Source organism: Anolis sagrei, chromosome 7 (assembly GCF_037176765.1).
Source record: "Anolis sagrei isolate rAnoSag1 chromosome 7, rAnoSag1.mat, whole genome shotgun sequence".
Lineage (NCBI taxonomy): Eukaryota > Metazoa > Chordata > Lepidosauria > Squamata > Dactyloidae > Anolis > Anolis sagrei.
In genome coordinates this window covers 40,079,769-40,092,954 of record NC_090027.1, presented here as the reverse complement: position 1 = coordinate 40,092,954, position 13,186 = coordinate 40,079,769, and the positions used below count along the sequence as shown (strand labels likewise).

At 47.5% G+C, this 13,186-nt stretch overlaps 1 protein-coding gene across 1 annotated transcript in view; it reads right to left on the bottom strand.

The window, feature by feature from the left end:
* SIK2 (salt inducible kinase 2) overlaps positions 1-13,186 on the bottom strand; it is a 113,883-nt gene that overhangs the window by 53,291 nt on the left and 47,406 nt on the right. Inside the window, exon 4 of the mRNA XM_060786943.2 lies at positions 5,402-5,563. Within this exon, the coding sequence (XP_060642926.2) occupies positions 5,402-5,563 (162 nt within the window). The remainder of the gene's footprint in view (positions 1-5,401; positions 5,564-13,186) is intronic.

The following is a 13,186-nucleotide window of genomic DNA, read 5'->3' as shown; positions in this document are numbered from 1 at the left end:
AGGATACGGAGAACAACGAGCACCAGAAATAAAGGTAAACAGACAAAAATATCATCCACATTTGCAACAGGAACAGACCAAGGCCTACCTAGTCTCACATTTTGTCAATGCAGCAGCCAGCTCCACAATATGCAGAAACATACTGGCTTTCATAGTAGATGTGGCACATAATTATCTTGGGTACTAATCAATGATCCTCCATGAATCAATCCAATCCCCCTTTTCAAAGCTATCCAAATTTGCAACCATTTGTATGCCAGCTAATTCCATAGTTCAGCTATTTGAGGCACAATATGGGGGAGAATGCAAGGAGATAATGATGCCCAAAAGGATGCCGGAAGCATTTATGACTTGATTCTCGAACCAAATTGACTCATGCTACAAAGTGAATCCGAATCGCACAACACTACTGCTTAAATAGTCAAGGATTTAAGGTTGTCTTTTCCCCTCTTTTTTTGTTCCTGTCCTCAAGAGATGTCCAAAAAGATGACCTGGGGACACAAATCCATTTTAGGTCAAACTGCAAATGCTATACTGTGAGAAACCAAAACACTTCCCCTTTCCCAGCTTCTGCTTTCCAATGCATAACTCATCACAGCGGGGAAGGAAAAGGTCAGAGGTATTCTAAGGGAACACATCAGGAAAAGACAGTGCACAAGCTCTGCTTTGTCTGTTCATGATCTAATTTACTGCAAAGGTAAACCAGGAAAGAAAGAAAGCCCTCTCCTGTAACTGAAAAATATGTTCCGATATCCTCATAAGCAGCCACTGACGTTGCGTCATTCTTTCCTCCAAATCTTTCAGTATTAAGATTTAGTGCTCCAGAGCTTTATCGCCCATTGATTTTCACTAAACTGTTGCTCCATACATCACTGGCAACCCATTTCCCCTGCCCAACATCCATCACGTGGGATTTATTGGCATGGGTGTCCGAAGCGCACTGTTTGCCAATGGTAAAGCAGGGAACCATTTCTAAAGGAAGGGAGGAATCCCTCCGCCGTTAACACTCATCAATATATGGGCCAAGCTGGGTGCGTTTTCTCTGTACCGGCACAACCCATTATGTTCCAGTTTCCTGGGAGCGTTTGATTCCAGCACTATTCATTTTCCAAAGCGATTCTTGCAATCGAGGAGAGGGATGTCTGCAACAAGCAGAACTGACTGCAGCTTGCCCGCCTTCCTGCCTTCCTTCCTTCTTTCTTTCCTTCCTTCCTTCCTTCCTTCCTTCCTTCCTTCCTTCCTTCCTTCCTTCCTTCTTTCTTTCCATCTTTCCTTCCTTCTTTCTTTCCAGCCTTCCTTCCTTCCTTAATTCTTTCCATCTTTCTTTCTTTCTTTCTTTCTTTCCTTCCTTCCTTCCCTCCTTCCTTTCTTTACATCCTTCCTTCTTTCTTTCTTTCCTTCCTTCCTTCTTTCCAGCCTTCCTTCCTTCCTTCTTTCTTTCTTTCCAGCCTTCCTTCCTTCCTTCCTTAATTCTTTCCATCTTTCTTTCTGTCTTTCTTTCCTTCCTTCTTCCTTTCTTTCCATCCTTCCTTCTTTCCTTCCTTCCTTCCTTCCTTCCTTCCTTCTTTCCAGCCTCCCTCCCTCCCTTCCTTCCTTCTTTCCATCCTTCCTTCCTTCTTTCTCCTTCCCTGATCATTGTTGACACCTACCCAAGGAAATGCTCAATATTCTCATCCCTCCCAGTATGTCTTTTGTGGAACTTAAGAAAGTCTGGAAGAGTTGTGTTGTCGAAAGCATTCATGGCTGGAATCACTGGGTTTCTGTGAGTTTTCCGGGCTGTCGGGCCATATTCCAGAAGCATTGTCTCCTGACATTTTGCCCACATCTATGGCAGGCATCCTCAGAGGGTGTGAGGTCTGTTGTAAACTAGGCAACTGGGGTTTATATTATCATCATCTTTATTTATATCCCACCACTATCTCCCAAAAGGGACTCATAGCAGCTCAAAGGGCACTACAAGGGTCATGTATAACATTAATGGTACATGAGTATAAAACAATATATCTATGGAATGTCCAAGGTTGGAGAAAGAACTCTTGTTTGCATGAGACAAGTGTGAATGTTGCAATCGATCACCTTGATTAGCATTGAATAGCCTTGCAGCTTCAAAGCCTGGCTGTTGCTGCTTGGGGGAACCAACAGCAAATAAAGAACAACTCTCTGAAAACAGGGGAGTTCCAGACAAGAAACAATCGAGGCCAGATGGCACCTCCCAACAAAGGATTCCCCTGGGCAAGAAGCAACCAAGCTTTGAAGCTGCAAGGCCATTCAATGCTAATCAAGCTGGCCAATGGTTAACATTCACACTTGCCACAAACAGACAAGAGTTTATATATCTGTGGAATGATGTCCAGGGTTGGAGAAAGAACTCTTGTCTGCTTGAGACAAGTGTGAATGTTGCAACTGGCCAGCTTGATTAGCACTGAATGGCCTTGCAGCTTCAAAGCTTGGCTGCTTTGTGCCTGGGAGAATCCTTTGTTGGGAGGTGTAAGCTGGCCCCGATTGTTTCTTGTCTGGAAATCCCCTGTTTTCTGAGAGTTGTTCTTTTATTTGCTGTCATGAATTAAGAACTTTTTAATACTGGTAGCCAGATTTTGAAGCTTCAAGGCCATTCAATGCTAATCAAGCTTGCTAATTGCAACATTCACACTTGCCTCCAACGGACATGAGTTCTTTCTCCCATCCTGGACATCATTCCACAGATATATAAACCTCACTTGACTCAATTCCAACAGACCTCACAACTGCTGAGGATGCCTGCCATAGATGTGGGCAAAACATCAGGAGGGAATGCTTCCCAAACACGGTGAGACAGCCTGAAAAACTCACAGCAACTCTGGAAGAGTTGCTAAACCTTTTAATTATTATTCCAAGGAGGCTCAGCTGCTTCAAAACATTTGGTTTTTGAGCATCCCTTGGTTTTGAAAATCTTCTCTGAGGATCCGAGGAGTTTTTCGCATTATACCGAGGCCAAAAAAGAAGAAGAGAAAATTATCCCATTGCAAGGAACATCTGCTGTGTCTAAATTTGTAATTAAAACTAAACCAAGCGTGCTAAAATAAACCAGGGAGCTTCCATTTTGAGCGCCTCCCTTTAATACTGGGGAATTATTTGATTAATTTGATTGTAACCTGCACATCTGGCAACGCTAATCTGTTGTCACGACACACACAGAAAATGGATAAAAAACCCTCAAAATCAGTGTCAATTTTCTGAAGAAGAGAAAATAAAGAAACATAAGAAGGGGTTGCTTGAAAGAGGAAGGGAGCTGTGCCAAATATTTTGCATTAAGCACAACGCAAACAGGTTAAACCATGCATGGGCAAACTTTGGCCCTCCAGGTGTTTTGGACCTCGACTCCCACCATTCCTAACAGCCTCAGGCCACTTCCTTTTTCCCCTCAGCTGCTTAAGTGGCTGAGGGGGAAAAGCAAAGGGACGGAGGCTGCTGAGGGGGGAAAGGAAAGGGACTGAGGTTGGCAAGGGGGAAAAGGAAAGGGACTGAGGCTGCTGAGGAGGGAAAGGAATGGGACTGAGGTTGTTGAGGGGGAGTTCAAGAGAGATGTTGACAAGCTGGAATGTGTTCAGAGGAGGGGAACTAAAATGATCAAGGGTCTGGAGAACAAGCCCTATGAGGAGAGGCTTAAGGAGCTGGGCATGTTTAGCCTAAAGAAGAGAAGACTGAGAGGAGATATGATAGCCATTAGGCCTGTTTGATCAAGAAAAAATTTGTTTCTAAAATCGATTTGTAATTAGGGTGTTTTTTTGTTTCGATATTTAAAATAATTACAAAACTTTCCCCCAAAAAAGTTTTGGTATTTATGAAATTTTGTAAATATTAACGAATTTTTAGAATATTTTTTGTATTTTTTAAGAATAATATTAAAATAATATTAAAAAAATATTTTAAAATGGAAATGCCCTCTTTGGCAGGAGCCTCCTCCCCGCCCCTCTGCTGCTCCGTGGCTAAAAATTCCCTTCCTTCCTGGGGCTGGGCTCCCAAGCCTGCTGCCGCTGAGGGCGAGGAGGAGGCTACTGGCGAAGGGGGCCTCAGCAGCGGCAGCTTCCCCCTCGCCCCTTTGCTCCTCCGTCCTCCTTCTTCCCCAAGCTGGGCGCCAGGCTTGGGAGCCCAGCCCGGGGAGGAAGGAAACTTTTAGCCACGGAGCAGCAGAAGGGCGAGGGGGAAGCTGCCGCCGCTGAGGCCCTCTTCGCCAGTAGCCTCCTCCTCACCCTTCTGCTGCTCCGTGGCTAAAAATTCCCTTCCTTCCCGGGGCTGGGCTCCCAAGCCTGGCGCCCAGCCTGGGGAAGAAGGAGCACGGAGCAGCAAAGGGGCGAGGGGGAAGCTGCTGCCGCTGAGGGGGAAGCTCCTGCCAAAGAGGGCCTCAGCCTAAGGGCGAGCGCGCGCGGGCCGGCCAATCGGGAGCCGCGCTCGCGCCCAACAGGCAGGCGCGGGGCTTGGCTCACTGGGTGCGCGCTCGCGCCGCCCCTTCGCCCCTGCCTGCCCCATTTACGAAACGAGCGAAAGCTCGTTAAAACTGTGGGGGTTGCCGTTTCGACATTTAAAAACCCTTCCGGGTTTGAAAATATGTTTTGTTATCGTTTCGTATATGCAAAAATTAACGAATGTTTAACGAATTAACGAATTAACGAACGAAACCGCACAGGCCTAATAGCCATGTATAAATATGTGAGAGGAAGCCACAGGGAGGAGGGAGCAAGCTTGTTTTCTGCGTCCCTGGAGACTAGGACGCAAAACAATGGCTTCAAACTACAAGAAAGGAGATTCCATCTGAACATGAGGAAGAACTTCCTGACTGTGAGAGCGTTCAGCAGCGGCACTCTCTGCTCCGGAGTGTGGTGGAGGCTCCTTCTTTGGAAGCTTTTAAACAGAGGCTGGATGGCCATCTGTCAGGGGTGATTTGAATGCAAAATTCCTGCTTCTTGGCAGAATGGGGTTGGACTGGATGGCCCATGAGGTCTCTTCCAACTCTTTGATTCTATGATTCTATGAAAAGGAAAGGGATTGAGGCTGCCAAGAGGGAAAAAGAAAGGGACTGAGGCTGCCAAGGGGGGAAATGAAAGAGACTGAGGCTGTGGAGGGGGAAAAAGGAAAGGGACTGAGGCTGCAAAGGGGGAAAAGGAAAGGGACTGAGGCTGCAGAGGAGGAAAAGAAAAGGGACTGGGGCTGTCGAGGGGAAAAAGGAAAGAGACTGAGGCTGCCGAGGGGGAAAAGGAAAGGGACTGGGGCTGTTAGGAATTGTGGGAGTCAAAGTCCAAAACACCTGGAGAGCCAAAGTTTGCCTGGGTTAAACCGACCACAAGGAAGTTGGCAAAGACTTTGGAGGAGAATACCACATAAACCCAGGCCTCAGCTGAAAAATAAAAAAAAGAGTTTGGGATACCTGCAATTTTAATATTCATGTTGTTATCAAGCAGGAGGTTTTCAGCTTTGAGGTCGCGGTGCACAATCTTCCGGCCGTGACAGTATTCCACCGCAGAGAGGATTTGCCAGAACTTACGCCTGGCCTCTGACTCGCTCAAACGGCCGTGATTCGCAAGGTAATCTGTGGAAAGAAAGAGAGCTTTTCAAAGGGGGGGAAACATAATCACAGGTAGAGCCTCGAGTTTTCAAAGATGCATCAAAGGTAGGCAGAAAGAACAAGAAAAAATGCCATCAACTCCTTTACTAGAGACTGAACATTTCACCCTTCCTTCTCGGTACTGAATGTTTACTACAGACATCAAAGTCTGTAGTCCCTTCGCCTAGAGCCTTCCCCAGTTTTCTGATAAGGCTGGAAAAGATCCTTCCTTTCCGATCAATACAATAAAACCAAAACGGTACAGAGGCTGTCAGGGAAAAAGATAGCTATTTCGTCTGTAGTCTCTTCCTTGTTTTACATTTCTGAAATAAAGGATGCCTATTATAATCCAAGCAGATCGGAAAAGAGTCTCGATATTCCTTAGTGACATTAATAATTCGGTAGCTGTGGGTTTTCCAGGTTGTTTGCAGAAAACCTACACGCACGGATAGATAGGTAAAGGTAAACATTTCCGCTTGACATTAAGTCTAATTGTGTCTGACTCTGGGGGCTGGTGCTCTTATCCATTTCTAAGCTGAAGAACCAGCGTTGTCAGCAGACACCTCCAAGGTCATGTGGCCAGCATGTATGGAGCGCCGTTACCTTCCTGCTGGAACGGTATGTATTGATCTACTCAATTTTGCATGTTTTCAACCTGTTAGATAGGCAGAAGCTGGAGCTAACAGCAGGAGCTCACCCCGCTCCCAGGATTTGAACCACTAACCTTTCGATCAGAAATTTCAGCAGCTCAGCAATTTAACCTGCTGTGCCACCAGGGGCTCTAACATGGACAGATACCTACATAAAAACTCCAACCATCACTAAAGTCAAAAACGCTCTGGCAGACCGTGCAAAAAGCATATGTGAAGCCCACCTCCTCCAAGGTGAATGGAACCACCTAAACAGGCTCTAGAGGCCAACGGAGACACCGCCACAGACATCAGAAGAGCTGCAAGGCCAAGAACAAGCCATGAGAGTCAAAACAAAGATCCATCCAGAGGAAAGGTGTTCTTACCATATATCAAGGGGACCACTGATGAGGAAACACAACATACAAACTATCTACAGACCCACCAAGAAAATCCAACAAATGCTCCATTCAGCAAAGCACAAGAGGGATCCTCTCACCTCTGCAGGAGTCTACCGTGTACCATGAAGCTGTGGACAAGTCTACAGAAGGGACCCCCAAATGCAGCGCCCAAAAACGAATCAAGGAACATGAAAGGCCCTGCAGACTACTTCAACCAGAGAAGTCAGCCATAGCAGAGAACCTGATGAATCAACCTGGACACAGCATATTATTGGAGAACACAGAAATGCTGGACCACTCGGGCAACCACCATGTCAGACTACACAGAGAAGCCATTGAAATACACAAGCATGTGGACAATTTCAACAGAAAGGAGGAAACCATGAAAAGGAACACAATCTGGCTACCAGTATTTTTAAAAAAACTCTAGAATTAGGACAGTAAATAAAGAGCAACACTAAATAGCTCCACAATCACCTATGCACCCACTGTCAGAACACTGCACTTGGAGGACAATCTTACTCAGACAACGAGGGATTGCCTAACTTGAACTTGAACAACTTGAAATGTATTGTTGAAGGCTTTCATGGCTGGAATCACTGGGTTGTTGTGTGTTTTCTGGGCTGTATGGCCATGTTCCAGGAGCATTATCTCCTGACATTTCGCCTGCATCTGTGGCAGACATCCTCAGAGGTTGTGAATTCCCCTGTTTTTGAGTGCTGTTCTTTATTTACTGTTATGATTTTAGAGTTTTTAAATACTGGAATTCCAGACATGAAACAATCAGGGACAGCTAATCACCTCCCAACAAAGGATTCCCCCAAGCAGTAAGAAGCCAGACCTTGAAAACTTCTAGGCCATTCAATGCTTAAAAGGGACAAGCCCAAAAAATTACAGATAAAGACACAAACAATCAAAAACATCAGATAAAATGTAAAGACAATCATTTCAAAGCCTTTCCAAATAACAAAACACACAGAGAATTTTGTTGTTATTGTGTGTCTTCATTGGGGGTTGCCTTTGCCTTTTCAGAGGCTGAGAGAGCATGACTCATGGAAGATGGGTTTCCATAAGTGGATTTGAACTTTGGTCTCCAGAGCCATAGTACAAAGCACCCCACACTTTGGCTGAATGGAGCACCAACTCTCCCTGCCCCCTCCAAAGCTGCAATACCATGTCACCCCTTACCCTCAAAGGCTGCAGAGAGATGATTGCAGACTTATTAATTACTAGCGGAAGTCTGCTTTCAGATGCGACGGATGATGGCCAGAGACCGTAATCCCCACATCGCTGGAGGGGAAAGGGAGCGGCAGAGGAAAAACAACCGTCTACATCTCGGAACATGCAATAATTGAAGCTTAATACACCGAGAGAAGGAACAAACATTCTCCTCTGGCAATATTTCAGCAGCACATAAAATTGTCAAAAGAACAAATCTAATTTACAGGACCAGTTAAGCTGTTTGTTTATGGTACAGAACGTAATGAGGGGAACTTGGCTGGCACAGAACCCACAAGGAATCAGGGCTGAAATCCGGCGCAAACCCACTCCTTGACAGATAAGCCGCGCACTGGACTTTTAACTGCCTCCGACCCAAAGTAGGCGGCTTGGGAATTGGAAGGGAGATGCAGAGCGCTCCTTGGAAGGAAGGAAGGAATCCCGACTGAGGGCCTGGAGCTTACACTAACCAGGAATTAGCAAACATGGGAGGGGAATGTCAAACTTTCTGCTGAAAGCCCCAGGGCATTTTGCTGGTGGACACTTGGCTTTCTCAGAAGGGTATATTTAGCAGGAAGAATTGCCATGACCGCATGGATTTGGAATCTCACTTGTTTCCTAACGGGGTTTTCCAGAATATCAAACTGTCAGCATTCTTCTCCGCAAAGGGTTTCTTTCGCTCATGTCTTTTTTTTTCAGTCTATACCAGAGCTGTCCAAACTTTCCATATTGGTGACACACTTTTCAGACATGCATCTTTTCGCGACACAGGAATTCGGTTTTCATGGAACCACATATACGTACAATATATTATATTATTAGTATAGTACAATATCAGTATTAAATATTACTATATTGTACTATACCATTATATTGTAATATAATGTATTTTTACAGACTATTGCTGGTGCTGCAAACATCATTTGGGTAAAGGAAGAATATGATAAAAATGTTTTAAATTGTTTTTTAACTTACTGTTTTATTTACTGTTTTAAATTGTTGTTATATCTGTTATAATTGTTTTGTATGTTGTGGCATCGAATTGTTGCCTGTGTTAAGCTGCTCTGAGTCCCCCCTTGAGAAGAATGGGGTAGAAATGTTGGAAATAAATAAATAATATTATTAGTAATGTAACATGTAATATAAATATAATTATAATATATTTGTATTAGTATTATATTGTATTACATTATTATTATTACATTAGTACTATTTATATTATTTATATTATTATATTTTGTTTATATAATTTGCTGAATTGTATTTTATGTTGTTGGGGGCATCGAATTGTGCCTCAGGCCCCTTCCTTTTCCCCCTCGGCAGCCTCAGTCTCTTTCCTTTTCCCCCTCAACAGCCTTAGTCCCTTTCCTTTTCCCTCAGCAGCCTCAGTCCCTTTCCTTTTCTCCCTCAACAGCCTTAGTCCCTTTCCTTTTTCCTCAACAGCCTCAGTCCCTTTCCTTTTCCCACTCAACAGTCTCAGTCCTTTCCTTTTCTCCCTCGACAGCCTCAGTCCCTTTCCTTTCCCCCCTCAACAGCCTCAGTCCCTTTCCTCCCCCCCCCCCAATAGCCTCAGTCCTTTCCTTTTCCCCTTTGGTAGCCTCAGTCCTTTCCTTTTCTCCCTCAACAGCCTCAGGCTCTTTCCTTTTCCCCCTCAACAGCCTCAATCCCTTTCCTTTTCCCCCTCTACAGTCTCAGTCCTTTCCTTTTCCCCTTCAACAGCCTCAGTCCCTTTCCTTTTCCCTCAACAGCCTCAGTCCCTTTCCTTTTCCCCCTCAACAGTCTCAGTCCTTTCCTTTTCTCCCTCAACAGCCTCAGTCCCTTTCCTTTCCCCCCTCAAAAGCCTCAGTCCCTTTCCTTTTCCCCCTTGGTAGCCTCAGTCCTTTCCTTTTCTCCCTCAACAGCCTCAGTCCCTTTCCTTTCCCCTCTCAACAGCCTCAGTCCTTTCCATTTCTCCCCCCAACAGCCTCAGTCCCTTTCCTTTCCCCTCTCAACAGCCTCAGTCCTTTCCATTTCCCCCCCCCCCCAACAGCCTCAGTCCCTTTCCTTTCCCCTCTCAACAGCCTCAGTCCCTTTCCTTTCCCCCCTCAACAGCCTCGGTCCCTTTCCTTTTCCCCCTCAACAGCCTCAGGCCCTTTCCTTTCCCCCCTCAACTGCCTCAGTCCCTTTCCTTTTCCCCCTCAACAGCCTCAGTCCCTTTCCTTTTCCCCCTCAAAAGCCTCAGTCCCTTTCCTTTTCCCCCTTGGTAGCCTCAATCCTTTCCTTTTCTCCCTCAACAGCCTCAGTCCCTTTCCTTTCCCCTCTCAACAGCCTCAGTCCTTTCCATTTCCCCCCCAACAGCCTCAGTCCCTTTCCTTTCCCCCCTCAACAGCCTCGGTCCCTTTCCTTTCCCCCCTCAACAGCCTCAGGCCCTTTCCTTTCCCCCCTCAACAGCCTCGGTCCCTTTCCTTTCCCCCCTCAACAGCCTCAGGCCCTTTCCTTTCCCCCCTCAACAGCCTCAGGCCCTTTCCTTTCCCCTCTCAACAGCCTCAGTCCCTTTCCTTTCCCCCCTCAACAGCCTCAGGCCCTTTCCTTTCCCCCCTCAACTGCCTCAGTCCCTTTCCTTTTCCCCCTCAACAGCCTCAGTCCCTTTCCTTTTCCCCCTCAAAAGCCTCAGTCCCTTTCCTTTTCCCCCTTGGTAGCCTCAATCCTTTCCTTTTCTCCCTCAACAGCCTCAGTCCCTTTCCTTTCCCCTCTCAACAGCCTCAGTCCTTTCCATTTCCCCCCCAACAGCCTCAGTCCCTTTCCTTTCCCCCCTCAACAGCCTCGGTCCCTTTCCTTTCCCCCCTCAACAGCCTCAGGCCCTTTCCTTTCCCCCCTCAACAGCCTCGGTCCCTTTCCTTTCCCCCCTCAACAGCCTCAGGCCCTTTCCTTTCCCCCCTCAACAGCCTCAGGCCCTTTCCTTTCCCCTCTCAACAGCCTCAGTCCCTTTCCTTTCCCCCCTCAACAACCTCAGGCCCTTTCCTTTCCCCCCTCAACAGCCTCAGGCCCTTTCCTTTCCCCCCTCAACAGCCTGGGGCCCTTTCCTTTCCCCCCTCAACAGCCTCAGGCCCTTTCCTTTCCCCCCTCAACAGCCTCAGGCCCTTTCCTTTCCCCCCTCAACAGCCTCAGGCCCTTTCCTTTCCCCCCTCAACAGCCTCAGGCCCTTTCCTTTCCCCCCTCAACAGCCTCAGGCCCTTTCCTTTCCCCCCTCAACAGCCTCAGTCCCTTTCCTTTCCCCCCTCAACAGCCTCGGTCCCTTTCCTTTCCCCCCTCAACTGCCTCAGGCCCTTTCCTTTCCCCCCTCAACAGCCTCAGTCCCTTTCCTTTCCCCCCTCAACAGCCTCAGGCCCTTTCCTTTCCCCCCTCAACAGCCTCAGTCCCTTTCCTTTCCCCCCTCAACAGCCTCAGTCCCTTTCCTTTCCCCTCTCAACAGCCTCAGTCCTTTCCATTTCCCCCCCAACAGCCTCAGTCCCTTTCCTTTCCCCCCTCAACAGCCTCGGTCCCTTTCCTTTCCCCCCTCAACAGCCTCAGGCCCTTTCCTTTCCCCCCTCAACAGCCTCAGGCCCTTTCCTTTCCCCCCTCAACAGCCTCAGGCCCTTTCCTTTCCCCTCTCAACAGCCTCAGTCCCTTTCCTTTCCCCCCTCAACAACCTCAGGCCCTTTCCTTTCCCCCCTCAACAGCCTCAGGCCCTTTCCTTTCCCCCCTCAACAGCCTCAGGCCCTTTCCTTTCCCCCCTCAACAGCCTCAGGCCCTTTCCTTTCCCCCCTCAACAGCCTCAGGCCCTTTCCTTTCCCCCCTCAACAGCCTCAGGCCCTTTCCTTTCCCCCCTCAACAGCCTCAGGCCCTTTCCTTTCCCCCCTCAACAGCCTCGGTCCCTTTCCTTTCCCCCCTCAACTGCCTCAGGCCCTTTCCTTTCCCCCCTCAACAGCCTCAGTCCCTTTCCTTTCCCCCCTCAACAGCCTCAGGCCCTTTCCTTTCCCCCCTCAACAGCCTCAGGCCCTTTCCTTTCCCCCCTCAACAGCCTCAGGCCCTTTCCTTTCCCCCCTCAACAGCCTCAGGCCCTTTCCTTTCCCCCCTCAACAGCCTCAGGCCCTTTCCTTTCCCCCCTCAACAGCCTCGGTCCCTTTCCTTTCCCCCCTCAACTGCCTCAGGCCCTTTCCTTTCCCCCCTCAACAGCCTCAGTCCCTTTCCTTTCCCCCCTCAACAGCCTCAGGCCCTTTCCTTTCCCCCCTCAACAGCCTCAGGCCCTTTCCTTTCCCCTCTCAACAGCCTCAGGCCCTTTCCTTTCCCCCCTCAACAGCCTCAGGCCCTTTCCTGGCGCCTGAAGCTATTAGGAACGGTGGGAGTTGAAGTCCAAAACACCTGGAGGGCCCAAGTTTGCCCATGCCTGCTGTAAAGTCATGAAAGTGCTGGCTTCAAGAATGTTCAAGAATAAGGGCAGACCCATAGAACAAGCACAAGAGTGGCATGATTTCAGAGAAGAATGAACTGTGGCAAAGGAAAGCTGGACAGGTAGCTGCCACCACCAAGATGGAAGATAACCATAGTGCTTTTGCTGAGGAAGAGGAAAGGTCTAGCAATACACCTTGGCAATAGAGAGAATCTGGGGAGCAGAGGGCAATCAGATTTCAAAGAAGGAAGTGTTGAGTTTGTTCAACGGGACAGACAGCAAATGTTGGCATTAATAGGGTCACATGAGGCGAGAAAGGCAGTAAAGGAAAGGTGAGACGTTTGTTTTGGATCCTTAGGAATCTGGGACACATCGTCCTTCTTATTTTGCTATTCTCTCTGTCTTTGTACAAATAGTCTGTATAACAGGATGGATGAGATGAAAAAGGTGTCCCATTCTGTCTGGGAGTGATTCCCACTCAACTCGTCTTCTCCATGAGCAGCCACGTTGCAGCAAAACCCAGAGCCGTGTGGCACCTTAAAGACTCATCATACGTGTTGGATGGAGTCAGCTTTCATGCATTTCAATCCATGTCAGCAGGTGCTTGGGAGTGTTATCCTGCCTCACAGGTTGACGTCAGCTGGTGTGTATGTACCCACACACACGTACAAAGGCTTGAAGGAATGGGGACGCCAAAGAGGAAGTGGGCTCAGAGGGAAATAAAGAAGGCCAGAGTCCTCTAAAGCATAAGGCAAAACACAAAAGTTGAAAAATTTCTGTTCCTGGTTTGAAAGGGTTATTTCCTGTTTAATTATGTGATACTACATTTGAACTCTATTACTAACAAAAATACAGGAGGGCTTTAAGGAAACACACTTTGATTTATAGGAGTTATAGTTCACCTACATCCAGAGAGCACTGTGAATACAAACAACAATGGATCTGCACCAAA